The sequence below is a fragment of the Gymnogyps californianus genome, chromosome 5, assembly GCF_018139145.2.
Source record: "Gymnogyps californianus isolate 813 chromosome 5, ASM1813914v2, whole genome shotgun sequence".
Lineage (NCBI taxonomy): Eukaryota > Metazoa > Chordata > Aves > Accipitriformes > Cathartidae > Gymnogyps > Gymnogyps californianus.
The window spans coordinates 22,581,334-22,603,917 of record NC_059475.1 but is presented as its reverse complement, the minus strand read 5'-3'; the positions used below and the strand labels follow the sequence as shown (position 1 = coordinate 22,603,917).

At 41.0% G+C, this 22,584-nt stretch overlaps 2 protein-coding genes across 5 annotated transcripts in view; one reads left to right on the top strand and one right to left on the bottom strand.

Annotated features, from left to right (window-relative positions):
* Nucleotides 1–15,980, bottom strand: part of IFTAP (intraflagellar transport associated protein) — a 46,130-nt gene extending 30,150 nt beyond the window's left edge. For 2 of the 4 annotated variants that reach the window (XM_050897699.1, XM_050897702.1), the window contains exons 1-2: nucleotides 15,933–15,980; nucleotides 2,779–2,931 (exon numbers count right to left, since the gene is read on the bottom strand). In XM_050897699.1, the coding sequence (XP_050753656.1) occupies nucleotides 2,779–2,881 (103 nt within the window). In that variant the 5' untranslated portion in view covers nucleotides 2,882–2,931; nucleotides 15,933–15,980. Of the gene's footprint in view, nucleotides 1–2,778; nucleotides 2,932–15,365; nucleotides 15,385–15,489; nucleotides 15,548–15,932 lie in introns of those variants that run through there. The other 2 variants (XM_050897700.1, XM_050897701.1) reach the window with 2 other exon arrangements.
* Nucleotides 15,981–16,399: 419 nt separating this feature from the next.
* Nucleotides 16,400–18,007, top strand: RAG2 (recombination activating 2). The gene has a single exon (XM_050898378.1). The coding sequence runs from the start codon at nucleotides 16,400–16,402 to the stop codon at nucleotides 18,005–18,007; it is 1,608 nt and encodes a 535-aa protein (XP_050754335.1).
* The last annotated feature ends 4,577 nt before the right edge of the window (nucleotides 18,008–22,584 follow it).

The following is a 22,584-nucleotide window of genomic DNA, read 5'->3' as shown; positions in this document are numbered from 1 at the left end:
TGTTCAGCTCTGGGGCCCCCAACATAAGAAGCACATGGACCTGTTGGAGCGAGTCCAGAGGAGGACCACGAAGACAATCCAAGGGCTGGAGCACCTCTCCTATGAAGACAGGCTGACAGAGTTGGGGTTGTTCAGCCTGGAGAAGAGAAGGCTCCGGGGAGACCTTATAACAGCCTTCCAGTACCTAAACAGGGTCTACAAGAAAGCTGGAGAGGGACTTTTTACAAGGGCATGTAGTGATAGGACAAGGGGTAATGGCTTTAAACTGAAAAAGGGTAGATTTAGATTAGATGTAAGGAAGAAGTTCTTCACTGTGACGGTGGTCAGGCACTGGAACAGTGAGGCACAGAGAGGCTGTGGATGCCCCATCCCTGGAAGCGTTCAAGGCCAGGCTGGTTGGGGCTTTGAGCAACCTGATCTAGTGGAAGGTGTCCCTGCCCATGGCAGAGGGGTTGGAACTAGATGATCTTTAAGGTCCCTTCCAACCCAAACCATTTTATGATTCTATGATATTTACACACACAACTGAATGGGCTTGGTTATTTGTGTATACAAACAGCTATCTCCGTATCTAATTAAGCAGGACTGCAAATTCTGACATTAATGCTCATTGTACAAAGATCTAGTGTGTGGATCAACACCATTATCAGGCCAAATTCAGAAAGGTAATCTGAAAATGGTCAGATTTTGCTTGACAGTAACGACAAATATATCCCCACAGCAAATACCTGAACTCATACATAAAAGTGAAAATTTCTGGAGCCTATTAGCAGATAGTCTTATTAAGCTATCACAGTTGCTTTTTAAAAAAAAAAATTCAAGTCAAATGACTATTTTTCAAATGCAAAATTAAGAAACTAAGAATGTGATATTTTATAGAGTATTTTGCACTGTTCTGATGCTAAAATGCCTTGTGCTTTAAGTGGAATTTTTGCAGGTCATTAGTTTATAATGCAAACCAGCACCTTCGGGTATTTTTAAAGGAAAATGAAGGTGGGAGGAAAACAAGCTGAGCTGTTTTGTTTATACCAGCATAGGAAACTGCATTTCTAAGCATTTGATTCAGCTAAAGCTCTACCTTTTTGTTCTGGTTTTGGCTGGGATGGAGTTAATTTTCTTCCTAGTAGCTGGTATAGTGCTGTGTTTTGGATTTAGTATGAGAATAATGTTGATATCACACTGATGTTTTTAGTTGTTGCTAAGTAGTATTTATACTAAGTCAAGGATTTTTCAGCCTCTCATCCCCAGCCAGCAAGAAGGCTGGAGGGGAACAAGAAGCTGGGAGGGGACACAGCCAGGACAGCTGACCCAAACTGGCCAAAGGAATATTCCATACCATATGACGTCATGCCCAGTATATAAACTGGGGGGAGTTGGCCAGGAGGGGCAGATCGCTGCTTGGGAATTGACTGGGCATCAGTCGGCAAGTGGTGAGCAATTGCATTGTGCATCACTTGTTTTGTATATTCTAATTCTTTTATTATTATTATTGTAATTTTATTTTTTTATTATTATTATCATTATTATTATTTTCTTCCTTTTTGTCCTATTAAACTGCCTGTATTTCTACCCACGAGTTTTACTTTTTTGTTCCGATTCTCTACCCCATCCCACTGGGTGGTGGCAGTGAGCGAGCGGCTGCGTGGTGCTTAGTTGCCGGCTGGGGTTAAACCACAACACTTATACAGTTTTAGTGGCAGATGCTATAGTGACAATGAAAGTGACTGAAATACATGCTGAGGCTTTTTGCAAGTAGCATCATGATATGCAGCATGCTTCTAAGATAGGAGCTATCCCCAGTGTATCAATCATACATAAAGAAGACCAAAACCTAATTTTCAATCCTCTTAACTTATCCCCCAGTGTGTCCTTTCTCTTCGAAGGTTGCCACAAGATTACTTCTATGGCAGCTTCGACTCCCCCACTGGTTTTCTGCTCAATGCCTGTGACTGACACTTAGTTCTGCCTGAAGGTCAAGGACAGGACAGACTTCTGAGCGCCAATCAATGGAGCATGCCACATGCTGTAATTGAAAAATACAGTGCTTCTGCAATAATATGAGGACATCATTTTTAGTGCAAAGCTGTGGTAAAGAGAACTGTAAGTAATATGTAGCTCACATTTATTTTTATGGCACCTGACTTAACATGGCCAAAAGAAATGAACCTGAGCTACAGAATTTGGATCCAGATCTGAACTGCCTGTAATTCAGCAATGCTCAGATCAAGGTTAAGCCCCACCTTTTATTTCATCTGCAGAGCATGAGACCTTTTCAGTCTAATCATCCTAATCTGATGTCCTGATGTGCCTTCATCCAAGTTATCTGTTAGCTTGGCGCACACAACAGCATAGCACAGCAAGCTAGTGTTAGTAAACCTGTGAAAGTATCCAAATTGCACACTCCTAATCTTAGGCCATCTCGTACTATTAAGTACTTTCCTTAGGCTCTTCTTCTTTTATGGAAACTTCTCTAGCAAAACAATGCAGGGCATACTTAGGAAAACTTATCCTTCCAAATAGTGCATGCTCCCCCACCTCCCTAAAGTGAGCAAAACGTGGTTGACCACCTGTAGAGACCTACCTTAGCAGTCCGTGAACCAAGCTAAGGAAAGTTGCCCTTAGGGATACCACTGCTGATAGGAGAAACAAAAGCATGACAAGGATTTGCCCACAGTCACAAAGCAAGTGAGTAGCAGAACGACACTAAATACTACTGCTTCTCTTTTTACCTTCCCTTCTGGCTGTGATTTCTAATGGGAGACCTGGGAAGTTACATACCTTTCAAAAGATAAGTGAATGTATTTAGAAACTCTTCATATGACTGCTCATGGCTATTAATAAATCGATCAAGGATGCTGTTGTTTAACAGCTGTTCTCCCATGATCCACACCTTGACAGTCGAACAGGTATATCTGCTTTAGCAGGCTGCTTCTGCAACAGAAAGAAAAGAGCCGTATGTATCTGTAAGCAGAAAACAAATTAACTGAAGAGTCCCTAATTCACATAGATGACCACCAGAATGTCAAATTTTTCCTCTCTCCTTGTGAAGTTCTGATCTTGTCAGTGGGACTTTGCACAACATTTCCCCCACAATTCAAGTGGACATAGTAATTTTAAGTGCAAAGGGAGAGACTGTGATCATCTATGCCTGAAATTTATGTCCTCGGGTAATATGGGCCACAGAAGTGCCAGCCTCTCTTGGTGGTGTTCATTCCCCCTCGTTTTAAGTTGTTCAGTCTTACAACCCCCGCCTTCTTTGCAGAAACAGTGACACCACTCACTAGCGTGTTGGATTTAACAACTGGGACACGTGTACATTCAAAACTTGGACTGAATCCATCATTCTGCAGGTGCACTGCTCACTGTACCATCAAAGCCACTAAACCCAGATTTTGGAGGTAATGTTAAATCATGATGACATGTGTGTGTATGCTGAGACAGCACACAGGACGGGGAGGGTATGATGGAACTGGGCAGCCACGTAGGAAGGCGAGGACCACTCTTGAGAAGGGAACAAATACTGAGAGCTGAAGGAACGCCATGGAGGCTTTTCTGGACTTGAAAGCTCCACTCTTCAGTCACACAGCAACAGCTTTCCAGCCCATCTTCATCACTTTATCAGACTCTAAGGGAAGAGTAATGGCCCTGAAACAGCTCTTGGTGAAGTATGCTGAAGTCAACCTTGCCCCTCACTTAAAAAAGCTGGGTAAAAGCATTTTAACAGCTGTGTGATGCTAAATAGTTAATACTACTACTAATTTTTTATACACATAGGACCAGACTACTAGAAGCAGAAAAACACAGGTAAGGGCATGGACACGCATAACTGGCACATTGTCTCACACAGTGGCAACTTAACTAAAAAATGTAAATTATCAGTTTGCATACATAAAAGTGAGAAAGATGCAAGAATGCATTATACACTAAGTGCTTGATTTTCATGTGTTGCCGTGTTTCTTCTCTTGATTTACCACAGCATTAAGAAGTGGCTTTTGGGAATGAAAGCTTAATTGTTCAGTAAAACTTCAAATCAACTACACTAAGGAAAGGCTGCCAACTTGATTTTAAAGTTAAATAAGATCGAACAAGAATTGTTCAGAGCCCAGTAGGAAAATAAAGCATGATTTCTAATGTAAAACTCTAATTTTGTTCGATTGCCAGCTTGTAAAGAAGACTAATGTTCTGAAGATATAAAAACACATGCACACCCACATGACCTAAAGTTTAAGTTTTCTAATGTTTTACAAAAAACAAACCAGTATTAATCTCTCTGTGGACTGATCAAGCAGAATATAATTTACCAGACTCTCAGAGTGGTTTATGCAAATTAGTGGTTTCAGAGGGAACCAATGCCTTCTATTCCTCATTATTGTTCACTTATTACAGTTATTATTTGAGGTAAATTTCATTATATGAAAGACTGCAGTGATTTGTAAGGCTAGTGTCAAAGAAAAAATATATACATATATTTAATCAAGAAAATGGTAATAACAACCTTTTGTTTTTCTTTGGCATCTGGCGTCTAGGATCTCCAAGTCCTTTATAAACATTAATGAAATAAACTTCACAATAGTCCCATGAGGAAGAGCAAACAAATATTATTCCCAATAACAGATGAAAAAACTGAGTCACCAAGAGTTTAAATGACTTATAAACAAATCAGAGGAGGGCTGTCAGTAAAGCTTAGAGTCCTTTACTCTAAAATGCTCTAGAAAGCTAGAAAATTGATAAGCAACTTGGGGAAATAGTTGTATCCTTAACCAAGTTGAACGGCAGCTTTCTCAGTGAATGCCGTGTTCTACAGCCACCAGGTCATCAGCCTAAGATTAAGCATCCAGACCAGGGGTTACCAAAATGCTATAGCTCAATTCTTACCCTGTTGCACAGCCTCTACTTCCTACAGAACTTGGGAAACTTCACTTCAGATTTTAACATCCTCTACTGGTTAAGCTGTAGAGGAGCAACACTGCCACAAGACTTTGGATAAACACCAGGTTTTGACTCATTACAGTTAGCTGGGAAACGCAGTGCTGAATTCAACCTGACAAAGTTTTAGCCAAACTACGATTACAAAATCCTGAACATTAGCCTCATGAAAAACAAGCACTGCATGCTGTTGGAGTATAATCTAGCATTTAATACCTGAAATCTCCTGACATATGGAGATTAGGAAGTTACCCCTAAAGGTTTTAAACATACATTTCACTGAGCCTATATATTTTCATCTAGCATGCACTTCAATATGTATGCATTGGGAGAAGCATCATCAAAACAGTATTACTTTAAAAAAAATTGCAAAGAAAATTCCCTGGGTATTCCAAGCACGGGAAAAGATTACTTTCTCAAGATTAACAGCTTTTTTTACCAGAAAATGGACGAAATTTTTACCCGAGTCAAAGCAGTAAATCCAGAGTAGCTCTCCTATAGCCAATATAGTTATTACAGGCATTAGTATATGAGATCTGCTATCACCTGTGTCAAAGGTATTCATCTTGGGTTAAGAAAATAAAATAGCTTGTAATTCATAGGCCACACTTCCTCATTATTTCTTCCGGAAAAAAACCCCAAAGAATATATTTTGGAACGTGAGTTCACTAAATTATTCATATTTTAATAAATCCTAAATTGGAAAAGAGGGGAAAAAACCCTATCTGCCATTTTGGCATCCATCTTCCATTGCTTTTTACAAGAACTTCACAGTTTTGCTTCAAAAATCTAAAGCAAGAAATAAAATGCAAGATGGATTACGGACGTGATAGTCCAACACAGACCAAATCTTCCCTTGCACAGCTGTTATTTACATCTACAGAATCATCTCCTCATGGCGAGGAAAAACCAGCTAGGTCCTAATGAAAGCCTAAGTTCTGTCAGAAGAACAGCCATTCACTTAAACAATAGAGAGGAGAGACTGGCAGCTAGAACTACCTGTGTCCCCCCCGCGTTTTCAATTATTTTGAAGAACTTCAGGGTGCTATTGCATCACCCTAAATGAAAGCAAGCACAGAGAATGGTATTTGGAGAACATGTACTGTCCCTGAAACTGAACATATGGTTAGGATGGATGGTACAATAGAGGTGTTCAGAAACTTATCTCAACCTATCAAGGTTTTTGTATTTCTCATTTTCATTCCACTTTGGTTTTCTGCTGCTTCCCACCTACTTTATTCCTGAGTCTCTCTCAAATGAACACTATACTGTGTCAGCTGCAGAGAAGTTTTGTGATGTGAACAGCTGAAACCAGGCTGACCAGAAAACTCTCACATTTGCTAAGGAGCTAACCGGTAGATTCTACATAAGTAAAAGGCTTCAGCAATCATCCAATTCACAGCCTCAAGGTAATGACTTCTTTGAACTGTCATGAAAAAAGAAAAAAATGTACAATAATGGATTGGAATCACCCACAATTTATGAACTGGATACAATCCCACCTCTATGAATGAAATGACTGCATTGTTCTGCTAGAGAGTAACTACTACTGAAATAAAAAACTTATCTTCTTTTTCCCAAAAGGCATCAAACTAACTTGGAGGTTTCAAGGAAAGTAAGGCAAGGATATCTGATCCTTTCCCCGTGCTGGCTCTGGATAGTTTTAGAGCCAAATATCAATAAGTGATGCATTCAAGCAGCAACTGTACTTTCTTCTTTTTGCATTTCACTCCTGCTCATTCATCCAAATTACTGTAATGAGGTTTCTTGAGGCGATCATTCATTAAGCCTTGCTGATCATCAGCAGATTGTGCAAAATCAATTTTATTTCTCAAAATGCAGTCTTCTTCCCAGCACTTTAAGCCAAACCAGAAATCTCTGCATTGAATCAGAGAGGCAGCTCAAGTATTAGCATGATTTCAATTATGCAGTTATTAGTTCTATTAGACAATAAAAAAATGTGGTGGAATATAGGCTTCCTGTTTTATGCTGTGTTTTTGAGTGCTTTATTATGTTTCTTTTAAATATAATATAGGCAATGAAAGAAAAATTAAGATTCTGAATTTTTACATGGGAAGAGCAATAAGCTAATCCTCTCTACAAACTCACTAAAACCTTACATAATTCTATTTTTCTCGGAAAAAAATATACTTCACTAGTATTTCTGGCATAGGTTAAAGTCACGTTTCCACACTATGAATTTGCTCTCCCAAAAGTCATTCTCAATAAAAAAAAGGATATTCAGAAATGTTTATTTATACCTCACTCATAGGTTCATGGAAAACATCACTAGATACACCTGCTCTCGACATTTTATAACCTATGTGTCCAAAAATCAGATCGAACACAAATACATTATTTTTACATCTTATACTCTGTTACCACTGCACAATGCCTGCTCTTTTTTCCCTATAGAGCTAGCACAGTCACTACACCTGTCACAACTAACTTTTTTCAAAGGGGTCTTTAATACTTCAGATCTAACTAACTTCTCATAAAAGCAATCCTACTCTCTTACAACCCACAATACAGAACTAAGCAACAAGCATTTCTATAACATCTCTCATCTGTAAAGGTTTTACATGTCAGTCTGCACTAAAGACCTTGACTCTGGGGACTCTCTTGGCCTGGCTAGTTCAGCAACATAAAAGCTGTCACTAGTGACGGGGCGGGCTGGTAAAGGCCATGCAGAAATGATCTCTGCGGGTTGACCACTCATGTAGTTAGGCAATACTGCAGGCGTATAGGCAAGTCTTAAGTGTGCAGTAAGTTGTCAAGGGACCAAGTACAGCACCAGAGCTGGTTACTGCCTGCTAAGGACGATGAGAAAGCAGACTGTGATTCAGGACATTAGAGTCTCCTCTCCAACCTGTTCGAGGAGCTCCGTAACAGCATGCTGTCTTTTACAAAAAACCATAATATCCCAATCTGCCCTCTAGACAGCAGTACCGTAGAAGTCACTCCATGTAATATATGTACACATATATTTGTGTGAAGCTTGCTCAAGGAAGCTGGTTTAATTACACACAAAATGAGTGACTTAGGTCCTATATTGTTAGCAACAAAAGTAAACTCAATCTGAAAAGCAGGGATTAGTACTTTCGGAGGAAAAGTATCTGATTTCCACTCCTTGCTATCTTATTACTGTTTACTACATTAGTGAGTCAAGGAGACTCTAAAGGAGTATGGATTTGCTACAATATTATTACAGCAGTAAAGAATGAGGTAGCACCTTTGCAAAAGGAATAAGCCTGTATCAGACGACTGCAGTCATAATCAATTTAAGCCTATCTAAGTGCCGGCTGCTCCCAAAAAGGCCACCACTCCCCTCTCTCCCTCTTTACCCCTTCGCTTTTCATTCCAGCCCAACTCTTGGCCAGACAAAATAAACTACCAATATAAAACCTGAAACTAAACTGAGCAAATACATATGTTCTGTTTTAAATACACATTTTCTGATCTGCCTTACAGCCATACGATCGTGAGTGCCTACACAAGGGGACAGTGGGAACATGCAGTGGGAGCAAGGGAAGGATGCAGGATTGGCCCTTTCGGCAGCCTGTCATAGCTGTTTATGCAACCTTGAAAACACAGCCTCATCAGAAACACCACTCACAAATGGCACAGAATGCTGTGCTTCCTCCATGCTAGCAAAAGCAGATGTTACCAGGGTACCCGTACCCGCACTACTGCTAGAGCTGGAGCCTGGAGTGCAGATCATCAGCCCCCAAGGTGCAAAGAGGCATGCAAAGCTGGAACTCAAGACTGTCCTTAATAAATATTTGTTGTTAGCTATGGACTGTGGTCACTACATTAACAAACAGGCCAGGATGGCACTTTGAAAGTGGGCCAAGTAAAAGGAGTGATTCTGGGAATTCCTGCCTCGAGAAAGATGTAAAACATTTTCAGTGGGGCAGCACAGGAAGGTTACCCACTTTCCAGAAGGCAGTCAAGTGTTCCTTCTTGTCTAGACATCTGCAAAGCTACAGTTGCAAAAGAAAGCCCTCCCTGCTCTACTGTCCTGCCCTACTTTTCTCCCCCCTCCTCCCTGCTACCCACCACCTGCGGGGAGGCAGAGCTCCTGCAGCGAACCCGACAGCGGCAAGCACTGGCCACGAGCAGGTGTGGGTCAACTGAACTATGGGAACAAACTGAAAGAAAAAGTTTCAATTACAAAGGACAAAAACTTCCAGATGAGGTTCCTTGCAGCATCTCTCAATTTAATGTGATCTGCAAGAGCTAATCCTGTTTAAATCAACTGGATGTTTGCCACTGCCTTCAGCAGGAGGCCTTGAGGGCACACACTTAATTCATCAGCAATTTGCGTGGATGGGAACTGCATCTGCTTGCGTAAGTGCTTTACTGAGCCTCAGAGCCGACCTTTGCGATGGTCAAAAACATATGCCTCTCATGCTCACCTTGTATGACCTTTTGAGGGATATATCTAAGGCCTTTAATTGCAAGCAAGCACATTGATCCTGTTTGATTTCAGTGCTATTATGTTAGTCCCGTACATGATCAGAAGGTTTTTTTAATGAATTTCCAATGGCTTCAAGAGTGCTGCTCCCTTTAAAGAACACCTGGAGGCCTATGACAAGGGTAACGTTTCCTGTGCACCAAGCACTCCTCCAAAATGCGGTAGCCACTGTCCCCCGGAATACGATCATCCTGGATTTGACAGTCAAAGCACAGCTGGATTCAATCAGCTATGTTAGATGAGGCCTCCGAATAAAGCCCTGTCCCTCACATGTTAAATACTGTTTACTGATGGTTTTAGATGAGACAGAAAATTGAAGACTGTAGGACGCTGGACTCCCTGTGCCATTTTTTCACAGGTTTCAGCCCGTGGGTCCTGGCTAAATATCCACGATATTTGCATTCTGGCTAGCTAACCCTACACAAACGAGTAAGGCAGCCTTCCCTTTCCCTGCTGAGCTGGAGTGCATTACTGCAACCCACAGGGAGCCAGCTTCGTTCCAGCTCAGAGATGACTGTGTTTTTACTGGCAGAAAAGCCTGGAAATATCTCAATGCAATTTGGAATGATTTGGGATGAAGAAGATGTAAACTACATATTATTTTAAGTAATTAATTGTAGAAGATCAAGTGAAACAAAGCATTTCCATAACAGTGAGCAATCTGCTGAAAGCATACTACCTATGTCAATGTTATTAAAATAGAAATTGTGAAGGAGAAGTCTATTTATTCATTTTTGCATGGGTTCTCTGCCAAATAAATTCAGGATGCAAATCCTAGACATTCTTGCTATGACCTGGACAGTTCTGAACATGATTTTCCTGCCTTATAGATATATTATTCTGAAGCTACTTGCTGCAGCTCCTCCAAAGCAGTTTGTCACTGACAGTTACAAAGACCAGCTTGGACAGACCATGTCCTCATCCAAAACTGACATGCTGTTGCCAACAAACTTTAATTTCTCCATCTTCTCAGCCACAATAATTACAAAAAGAATTTCTAAAGATAAGGCATGTCAACCAGTAGAAGGAGAATAAAATGAATGCAAAACATTAGACACAATTGGGGGGCTGGATTTTTCGCTTAAACATTTTTATCTCTTTTGCCAGTAGATCTTTGATCACAGACCCAAACAAGGGTCAGACTATGTCAAGCAGTTGAATAAGAAGCTGTCAGATATCATATCTAGATGCTACTGAAAATAGAAATAAATGTGATCTGAATGCCCTTAAATTTGGGGGAAGTTAAGTTCTTCAGCATTCAAGTCTGCAGTGTAGTCTACTTCTAACTTTGTTTCAGTAGAGAAGTAATAGGCCCATAGGGATGCTACAGGGCACAGTGCCTTAGAGCTGCTGTGTTTCAGATGAGAAACGTCACCACATCCTATCTGGATTACAGTTATTCAACGTCTCAAGACAATTTTCGCAAACATTCAGTATGTTTGCTTTGCTGCACTAATCAAATTCCATTTCAAGCTCTTTCTATTTCTGTTCTCACAGCAGTTTCAAATGGGAGATGAGATATTTCTAAAATACTGTGCAGCAGATGTTGTAACTCAGGAGTGGGTGAAGTAGGGCCAGGAAAACAAAAGCAGGGAGCTATGAAGAGCGAATTGTTTTCCAGGTTTTTCTGTTTATTTCTGTGCTATGTTATGCAAGTGGCTTATCCTCTGTGCCCCAGCACTGCTAGCTGTTGAAAGGATATGTTCCCAGAGGACTTCCCAGAGTCTAGTTATTTTTTGTCAGAGAAAAGCGCTATGAAACTGATGAAAAATGCCACAGAAGGGTCAAAAGTTTTATTAGTCTTCTAAGGTCTGATCAGAAGGCCACTGAAGTAGAAAAAAGACATTCCTAATTACTTCAGTGGACTTTGAATTAGACTTTTAGTCAGCCCTCACTCACAGGGTTGCATGCATTTGTCATTTCCTTTGCTCTGTTTCAATGTCACTACCTACTAGCAGCGGAGCATTCCTGGGGAAAGCAGTAGTACACCAATCAGCAGGAGTTGTTTTCTTTTACTAGCTATTGAAATTATTTTTCTTTGAACTCAAAAATTACTTTAGATTACATTTTTATATTACAATAGCACTGAAAAATTCCAAAAAAGACCCTGAGGTTGACAGGTTTAGCAGTGTAAAAAATTAAACTATAAAGGAGCGTATGCTGCAGACATTTACAATCTAACTAACAGACATCTACTGTCACTCTGGTCTGGTTCTACTGCAAAGAGTTAAAGCTTCTGGAGGCTGGTGGGTTTCTTGTTGTGCCATCTGAAGACAAGAGAGGAAAGAAAAAAAAAACCGGTCACAGCCAGTTAGCCACAGTAGACTGAGTTCTCAGGAGCACATCTGCAAATTAAGCAGATAGATTCCCCTCCATCAGGCTGTCTCCATGCCACAAGCCCCCTGTGCTGTCAGAGAAGATTCCTCAAAGTGCTCACATTTGAATCCTAATTACATAGAAAGATTTCGGAGGACGCAAAAAAACCCTATCAGCCAGGTACGTCTAACTTATTGTTTTGCCCAAAGCAAACTTGGTTGATACACTTAGTGAATGTTTTGAGAAATACTATATAAAGATTTCCTTCCTTAAGCCTGTTTATGGAGGACTTCAGAGCTCTGTGAGTGTCTGGATATGATTTTGATTGTGAAGAATTTGGGAACAGCACTTGCTTTTCAGGGGTATGCTTCTTCATTTTGCAAAGGGAGACCCTGCAGATCAGTCAGGAAAAAAAACCCAATATACAATATTGCAAAATGCATTTAATTCTACCGTAGATATCTGTGTTCATGCCAAGTTAAAAATAACTGCAAACTAATGACAGAATTTAACGGTCAGCAATGCCCATTTACCAACTAAGACTCCATGCTATCCTGCAATCCATTCTCTCAGTGTCCAATCAGTGCTGTTCAAATGCCTTATCTTTGTGTAAATGAAAGGTGCTTTGGGTTTGCTACAGTTCATAAGATCAGATCATTCATTACTTGGTAGCCTCCAAATTACTGTGAAATTATTATTAATATGGTATTTTTTAATGTTGACAAATGTTGACAAATATTAATATGAAACATCACACTGAACAACAATATTGTTCTCCTGTTTAAAATGTTTTTGTTGCCTAATCAGGTAACAGGAACAGCACATAGGTGAACAAAAAATTACTACATAAGGTCAAAGAGAACAATAAGTAGTAAACACAGTTTCAGAGTGACTCAGTGCCTAAACATAGTAATCTAGTGACATTTTATAAACTCTAGATTTACTGGGACCTAGGACACAGGACCTATGGGAGACTTGCCACCTTCCATAGCAGAAGCTAGAAGACAAGAAGAATATCCAAAGGCATATGAAATGTCACTTGATGTTTAGGCACCTGAATTCTACTCCTTGTTTCTAAAACACATTCATCCTATACTTCTCAGTGAAAGCTTAATATAGTTTCTGAAATAATATCCCACATACAAAATTGTAACTATGTCCATCTATTTCCATACTACGCACATTTCAAATTACATTAGCTAGTGCTTTTAAAAAGCACCTTCTCTCTTCATTTGATCCTGTTTGGTTTTAAAATAAAATAGGGGAGAATATTCGTTTTCTTGTTAGCTTAGCTTCTAGCTCAGATCTCTACAGTTCGCTTCTCAAATATAGGGGTTATAAAAGTAATCCTGAGATTCTCACTTATTTGTATAATCCTTGGAGCTTCATCTTTCGTAAAAATAGCAAATATGATGAAGCATGACTCAAGTCACCATAACTGATAATTGTTCATGTAACTCCACCCTTCTCTATTTATCCATCTTTACTTCTCGTAGTGTCTTTTCCCCTCTATCTTGTGCTCTACCACAATAAAGGCATTTGTCTGTTTCCCTCCACACTGGCACTAATGCTAATCCGACTCCACACTGACATGGTTTTGAGCATAATGCCACTGAAAAACTTTAAACTTTTTGGTTATAAGGTTAGATTTCTACCTTCTGGGCTCCCTGAAGCTGCTCAGGGTCAGATGAGCATTGGCCCAAAGGAATCAGTGGTGTTGGAAGGTTAGAAGTGGAGGTCAGCATAGCCAAAGATCAACCACACTGTATTAACACACCATAATTAGCGTGAAAGAACCTGGAAAGCCAAAGCAATTCCAGCAAGTGCTGTCAGAGAATCTGGGATAAATATTCTTTCCGTTACTTACTGAACTGCTTGCTTATGTAAAGTTCACGAAATATTAAGGGATGACAAGGAGGAAGTGTGTTTAAGTGTGTTTATTTAACCAGTAAGTTCTGTGTGTCTATCAATCTCACTTTTAATCATTTTCATTGGTCTTTTCTCCACTCTGTATCTGCAACAGTCTCTTCAGATAGTATACTCTTCAGAACTGAGTACTGCTCGATATTTGGGAAATAGTTTGTGACATTGTGGACACTAACAATTGCCATATTTGGAGATTCTTGAAGTATATGTAAGAATATAAGATGAATGCCAACATTTCAATTAAATTGTTTACCATTTTTAATGCTCTTGTTACACTTCAAATACAAACCATCAGTCAAATGTAGAACACTAGCGTTACAAAATACAGAACGCTAACTTACAGATGTGCTCGTGGCATCTTCAGTATGGAAGACGTATTACTTTTCTAAAGATCCTATAAAAACAAAGAAGCTAAGTAACCACACAATATGAAAGAAGAGACAAAGGAAATCTGATCCAGTAAACCCAACTTAGTGCAACCTCTTCTAAGAATAATATTTTTGAATGGCTATAAGAAACAAGCAGCAGAGATTCCTGTTTAGCATATCACCTGAAGGTAAATAACTTGGCAAGTCCTTCTTCATGCAAATAATAAGAACAAAACCTGCTATGTATACTGACATGCTCAGAACAGGGTTCACTAATTTAATTAACTCGTAACTGAACTTCACCTACAGTGCAGTACTTGTGAAAAGGAATCCAAATGTAGAAAAAACGACCACCTTCAGGGCAGAGGCATTAGCACTGGCTGCACAGTGAACAGAACTTGACCATGATCTTTGTATGATTCCACAACATGCAAAAAGGTAAGACAGCTATTCCACAGATTATTTTTTTAAATACACTCAGTAGCAGCTATGCCTACTCTGTCTGTGTGCTCTGGCCTAAGCACATCTGACGAGGCTCACCTACCTTTGCGAGCATTTAATGGCAGATCCATATTTTGGCACAGCAGTTTGCATACCAGTTTGCGGGCAGGCAGTACAGGAATGTGGTACAACAGTTCCTACGGTGCATGAGAACATGCACTCATGGCAATTTGATGTAGTCAGTGTCATCAGTTCCCATGATTTTATAGCGACGCTCACTGTACACTATGTTGTTCCAGAGTCCCCAGATTTTGATGTCACATAACTAGAAGATACCGATCCTTCCTTAAAAAAGAAACCCTATGTGTCTTGTTTTTTGTTGTTACAGCAAAATGAAAAGCAGGAGCAAGGAAAATATGAATCCTAAAGATTTCAAAACAAGGAATTATATTTTAAAATGTAGGGGGTTTGGTTTTTTTCAAATATTGTATTTGAAAGCTAGTTCACACCTTTAAATTCTGGGGATTTGGCAAAGGCTGGGACAGAGAACTTGGACATTTACTAAAAGGCACAACTCTGCTGTCACCAAAGGACAGTGCCAATGAACCAGCCAGTTGTTTCCCTCTCTGGTGTCTGTGCTCGCCAAAGCTTTCAGTGTTATTATCCAGGCTGACCACATAAACTCTTTTAGATTTTTGAACAAACAGGTAAAAAAAAAGTAAAAGATACCCCTTGAAATCTACTCATGAAAGCATTAGCAAACAGCTAAGATAAAGAATTTGATCACACTATGAAAACACCTGGCAGCAAGACTCCCAAGCCACACATTTACCCCAAGCAGGCTGTTCAGCCCAAGTGTGTGAGATTCACCCTGGCACAAACAGCTTCTACCTCTGCCCCTTCAGCGATACCTGCGTTGTTAGAAATACAGCTGGCATTGACTGCTCCTAAATGTCTTCAACAAATCTTGATGTTTTCCTTGTAAACCTGCAAAATGTTCAACTGAAGTTTGCATTCGGCTACGCACGCACTTACTTCAGCTCACTCACTACGGAACACGACCGCATGTTCCTGGCCAGAGGCCGGGCTCAGGGGCGTGGATGGGAGGGGAGCTCCCCACCCTTCCCACAAGTGGGGTGCTGGTCTCGGGGAGCAGGCGAACCCCTCAGGCACGCGGCACCAGGGACGGAGCGAGGCGCAGGCAGGTGGCCCGCCCCCCGGCAGGCCCCCAGGGGCCGTGACCGTGCCACCCGCGCCCCTTCTCTGCAGATGCCGCGCTGCCTGCTGAGGCGGCCTCCTGCGCCCGGGCGGCTCCAACGCACCAGCCCGGCACCCCCGGCCGCCCCGGCAGCCTCGGGGCGAGAAACGGACAGGAAACAGCCGGCCTTGTGTCGTCCCCGGCGCTGGTCCCTCCGCCCCCGGAGGCGAATCCCGCCGCCCGCTGGCGGCCCCGGCCTCGGCCCCGCGGCCCCACTTACCCGCCGCCTGCCCGCTAACGCCTCCAGTCCCGCTTCCTCACGCCCGGGGACGAGCAGAGCGGCGGCCAGGCAGCGCCGCGCCGCGCCGGGCCGAGGCGCCAAGCGAGAACTACCGGCCCCAGCAGGCCGCGGGGCCGCCGTTTCCATGGGAGCGGCCGGGCTCGGAGCGGGGGGGTCGCCCCAGTGCAGCGCTGCGGGGCGCGGCGCCGGGGACACGCACACGAATGTTCGGGTTTTACGTTCTAACAGGCCATAGTTTGTACAAAATCGCGCGGAACTGGTACACAGCTCTTGCTTGATTCATGTCTTGAGTTGCAGACAAGAGTCTCTTTTTGGGTCTCAAAGTGTGAACTGAAATGCAACTTTAATACGCTTTATTCAAGTACTGTTAAACAACTCTCATAGGGTCTAAAGCATGTTTCATCTGTTTCTTTTGTGGTTTTTTTTTCTCAGATACTGGCCACAGTATGGCCCAGTCAGCAGACAAAATGTCGCTGCAGGTGGTATCAGCCGTCAGTAATTCGTCCTTGCTTCAGCCGGGCTTCTCTCTCCTGAATTTTGATGGGCATGTTTTCTTTTTTGGGCAGAAAGGATGGCCAAAGAGATGCTGTCCCACTGGTGTTTTCCTCCTCGATATAAAGCAGAATGAGCTCAAAATGAAACCTGCCTTCTTCTCTAAAGACTCCTGTTACCTCCCCCCTCTACGCTACCCTGCTCTTTGCATGTTCAGAGGCAATGCGGAGTCTGATGAGTACCAGTATATCATCCATGGTGGGAAAACACCTAACAATGACCTTTCTGATAAGATTTACATTATGAGTCTGGTAAGCAAAAATAGCAAGAAAACCACGTTCCAATGTGTTGAGAAAGACCTGGGTGGAGACGTCCCTGAAGCTAGATATGGGCATACAATTAACGTAGTTCATAGCCAGGGAAAAAGCATGAGCGTTATATTTGGAGGGAGATCATATATTCCTCTTGCACAAAGAACCACTGAAAAATGGAACAGCGTAGTTGACTGTTTGCCATTTGTGTTTCTCATTGATTTTGAGTTTGGATGCTGTACATCATACATACTTCCAGAGCTTCAAGATGGACTTGCTTTCCACGTTTCAGTTGCCAGAAATGATACAATCTATATTTTAGGAGGCCATTCACTTCAAAATAACACCAGGTCCCCCAGCTTGTACAAGCTAAAAGTTGACCTCCCACTGGGCAGCCCAGCCGTGACCTGCACTATCTTGCCAGGGGGCATATCTGTGTCAAGTGCTATAGTGACTCAAACCAGTGATACCGAATTTGTCCTTGTCGGGGGCTACCAGTCTGACAACCAGAAACGGTTGGTGTGTAACACCATAGTTCTGGAAGATAATAAGATAGAGATTGTTGAAAGGGCAAGCCCGGACTGGACACCAGATATTAAACACTGCAGGATGTGGTTTGGCTGTGATATGGGCAAAGGGTCTGTATTGCTGGGCATTCCAGGGGACAACAAACAATTAATCTCAGATGCAAACTACTTCTACATTTTGAGATGGAAAGGAGCAGAAGAGGACAAGGAGGAAGAACTGACAGCACAAATTTGCAGTCAGACATCGACCAAAGACCCTGGAGACTCCACTCCGTTTGAAGATTCAGAAGAGTTTTGTTTTAGTGCTGAAGCCGATAGCTTTGATGTTGATGATACTGATACTTACAATGAAGATGATGAAGAAGATGAATCAGAAACAGGCTACTGGATCACCTGCTCTGCCAGTTGCAATATTGACATTAACACCTGGGTCCCTTTCTATTCGACAGAACTCAACAAGCCTGCAATGATCCTGTGTTCCAGCGGGGCTGGCCACTGGGTTCACGCACAATGTATGGATCTCTCAGAGAGCATGCTCCTACGTTTCTCAGAAGCAAATGTCAAGTACTTCTGCAACGAGCACGTTGACCTTAATAAAGGGCTACAGACTCCCAAAAAGGTGGTGCACCTGAAAAAGCAACCCATGAAACCATTGCGCAAAAAGACAACCATGAAGTTAACAACGCCAGCGAAAAAGTCCTTTCTTCGGAGATTGTTTGAATAGATTTACACTGCTGGTTTGTATTCACCTGGGAGGAAATGAAATCACAGTCAAAGACAGCTAGTAATGGTTGAAGCAGAATGGGTTATTGGAGCTCAAAAAGATCTTTTTATTTATTTAATTAATTTCAATTATCTCAATATTTCAGTTACAGCTCATGAATTTATTTTGTCTCTTATGTGTATTTTTGTAATAGCCGGATAGGAACCCCATCATAGAGGGCATTGTGCAAACACACAGCCAGTTACTGGTAACTGTGTGCTGTATTTTATGCTATAACTTACTCCCCGGTTATCCCCAGTGAGTTTAATGGAACTGCTTGTAGGATAAGACATTATCCCATGTACTCAGTGCTGTTAGCATCTGTCCATAAAGAACATTATATTACCCATTTTAATTTTTTATCTTAGTGAGTAGTTCTAGAAATATTTGGCCTAATTTATAGCTGCATTACTCCAATTTTATGTTGGTGTAATGAAATAAAATTAGACTAATTACTCTGGTTTTAAACTATAGTGGTGGCTTAAGTCCGTTGTGTCAGAAATAATGAAATATTCAGACACTGAGGGTCAGTTTTCTTCAGGGACTTCCATTATGGAAAGCTTACATATGGAGCATTTAATTCTGGATAATTAATTTTTTATTTTAAGAGCTATTGAATGATTATATGTCAGTTTTGGCTACAGTTGTAGAATATCATCTCATAGTAAAAATCAAATTGCTTTTTTAAACCACTGTGCTCAACAACTGCTTTGTGTTTGTATTTTTAAAAATCTAGTAAGCTAATAAAGTTTATAATAAAAATGACTGCATTTTTTTCACCTACTCATGGCGTAAATCAAACACTGTAAATCCCAAAGTCTATGAAAGGACAGCATGTGTGCTTGGGAGGTCCATCTGAATTCTGATAAGGGGGCTAGCTTCACAGCCACCCCATGCTGTGAGCTCCCGTTGACTTCAGAAGAAGTTCCTTCTGATGAACAGGACTTTTATCATTTACTCCAGGTCCTCCACTATGCATTTCTTTCTCTGCTCTCCCAGGGTGACTCTGTAGAGTGTGAAAGCTTGAAAGTGCAAGCTGTAGCTCAGAGTGACTCATTGAGCCAGTGGAGCATTGTGAGGGTGGCAACAAATGCAGCTGGCTGCTCAAAGCACGAGGAGAAGATTGGATTCACACTGAAAAGGACATTGTCAAGGTTGAATAGCCCAAGAGTTTACTAAGTTTTTTGTGGATTCTTTTATTGGCTATTTGTAAAGCCTCATCATTCTTAACTTTATTTTTTATTTTTATTACTGCTCCAAACATCTTTTCAAAAAATCAATACCATCAGCTCAACACTTGTGAGCCAACAATAATAGCTCAGTATTCACAGTCCAGCTCTCATGCTGGACCCCTGAATAAAAAAGAAAAATAGGAGCAGCTGTCAGCCATTTGATCACTATGTGCAGACCCTGAGCAGCCACTCCTTTACAAAGCAGCATGCGTAGCACAGTATTCCTATCAACACAGACGTGTATGCACAGTACTCCCCTTAAAACCTTCAACTCAAGTCAACAGCAGAGGAAAGTAAAGGGCAACCATACAAAGTTTCCATTTCCAAAGTATTGTCATGTGCTGAGGGAGATTATAGTTTGGGTAGAGCTTGTAAATATGAAGTATATCACCCTGACTCCCCTCTCACCAGTCTGATATTGGTATAAATTCACAGATTTCAATGCCAGCTTCCCATTTCCTTTGTCGTGCTACTTTACGTAAGCTCACAGTATATAGTGCTATATGTTTTTCCAAGGAATAAATGAATATCATGCCCATGTAAAGTCCCTTCAAACTGGTGAAATTGAATAGTCAACATCCCCTTTTGTAGGTTAGTCATAGGTCTTATTCAGCTGAATTGTCATTAAAATATACATTCATCATGCACTCTTCATAGACTTCATTTCCATCAACGAAAAAAAAAATCCACACCAAAATTAAAGCCACATCATCACAACACCAACAAAGGGGGACAATATATTCACACAACAAAACTCCACCCCTCGTCCCTTCTCCCTTTTACAACAACGAAAGACTCCTCACAATTATCAAACTCCCTGGCAATGTCCAGTCCGAGTTTTTGGCTGTTACCTCTCCCAGTTACTGTCATTATCTCATATTCCTCAGACCCCACATTGTGTGACAAATTTGTCTGCTAGTGCAGACAAATAAAAGGATGGAAACATTTTCCAAAGGGAAAGCTCGACTCTGGGCTAGCAGAAGTGATGTTCAGCCTGAGATAAAGCCTGGTGGCTCAGGCACTGGTAGTGTGGTTGCAGTATGTTGGGAGCATATCTGAATTTCCAGAACTGACTCCTGAAGCTGCAGTGACTCCCTGAGCCCCTAGGAGCCGAGAGCAGGTATGCTCAGCACGTGGCAAGCACAAGCACACATTACAGCCCCTTCCAATTCTTACCTGAGTTGTTGTTCTTTACTTTAAGGCTGTGGCTTTGAAAAAAGCAATTCACAGTCAGACTTTACGATATTCCTCATTAGGCCCGAACATTAGTATGTTTGAGCTGTGCTTTTTTTTAAATGTATGGTTTATTTGAGTAGGAGGGAGAAATTGCTTGGTCAAACAATGTCCCAGCCTCACAGTGAAGGGCAGTACAAGCAGCATTAAATCACAGCTCAGAGACTGTAGTCACTGCAGGAAAAGGAAGTCATAAGTAAAGTAAAATATAATGTTCCAAAGGACTCGAACATAAAGAGATATATGAACATCAGCCTGTAAAGAAGACGCTTGACATCATAGCATTCAAGACTGCAGAAAGTACTTAATTCCCTGATAATTCTAATGACACTTTTGAGTCATGTACTTGTTAGAGCATTGATTGTCTTCAAAACCAGCTAATCAATACAAGATGTTTCTTCCTCAGGCAGGTTAGAATAAGAAGGTAAAATGAAGTAGATTTGAGTGCAGCAGTAAATCTCTATTGTATCTGCATCCAACTGACCTATGTGTTTTGTAACCACAACAAGCAGTATCATGGTTCCCAGCCACATTTTAGTAACACTATGTTGTTATTATCAGCTTTTACGAGAATAATATATGGATTTTACTGCTATTGAAAGGTGCTTGGACCCTGAAGTACCTGATTAATCTACAGGAAAGGCACAGCACAAACTTTAGTGGTAGCACTAAAGCATGTGTCATAGTTCAGAGTAACTCATTGCACCGATAGACCATTGAAAGGAGTGGAAATAATGCAACTGGGAGCCCAAAGCAAAATGAAAAGCTTGAATTCAGATTGAAAAGGAATCTGTAAAGTTATTTACTGTTGTACTCAATGTATTAAAGACAGAGGGACTGGCCTGCTTCTTTTTTTTCATGATTGGTGGGAATAGCTCCCTCCATATTTGATTTCCTACTCTATCCCATTTCAAACAAGACTAACTTCTGGGAAAGGCTTGAGCAACAGCCTCTGAAAATCAAACTCCAATTTGGTGTCTCTACTTGACTTTTGAAATTGTCACACTGAAGCCCATTTTTTCTTTAAAAAAAGCAAGACAATAACCTTATAAACCTGCCGATTTCTCACTACACATATACAGAACATGCTGGCCACTACCACAGGTGTGCAGGACCTCCTTCACATGGTAGTTACTGTGTATTTCCTTGTCCACTGGTTCAGAATGCCCCTCTTCAGAGAAAGAGTTGGGCATTGAAAATACACCTCGTGACTTCTCGCCCAATGCTGCTAGAAAAGGCTAATTAAATCCTTTCTAATGTGTGTTTTTGTATTATGGACAACATTAAGCTTAATGCAGAAGGTAGAAAAGCTCCCACACTTAGGAGTTGCAGCTGGTCAGCTGTTTGAAAATTATGCCATATTCAGTCACCTAAAACAGTACTCTGAAGAAGAGCAGCGACAGGCCTCATTATTCTTCATGTGATCCTGATTCTAATAGGAATACACGGAAAGTAAAATTCAGTCAGTTATTACAGATTTAGGAATAAAGGACCTAAATCATCGTAATTTACCAAGAAAATCTCTGAGGCTTGTTTTTTTGTTTTATATGGGTTCTGTTTTTCCATCCAACATTTTTTATTCAAGGTCAGATGAAAGAACTAAGTTGGTGATACGAAGTCCAGAAATTAGATGTCTAATTACCTGATTGCACAAGGAAATCAGATAGCTTAATTTGCTCATCATTAATTCCATCCAAACCAGTTGGTTTACATAAGTCTTTTGACCCTGAGATATCATTGCAGGGAAGAAAGAAAGATTTTCTAAAGGGGAATAAAGGGAAGCTACAAATCATTAACTGAAAGGTAGATTGGAACTAATCTTTGCAGCTCAGTCTATGATGAGAAGCCAAAATTTGATGCAAAGGATGCACAGAAGCCAGTAAAGAGGCTTAACATATTAGCACAGACATAACAGTGCAAGGCTGATTTTAAACAAACATTGGGGTGGTATTTGTAAATGAAGCAAAAGCCATTTACAGACTAAATAAAACCATTTTTAAATTAGTTTAGTTTTCTGTCAAATGGTTGCCTGTGAGGAAAGGTGCTGAAAGGACTGCTGAGACTCACAGAGTA

What these genes read in the sequence shown, in the direction of transcription:
- RAG2 (XM_050898378.1), top strand. Translation starts at nt 16,400, where the DNA reads ATGGCCCAGTCAGCAGACAAAATGTCGCTGCAGGTGGTATCAGCCGTC.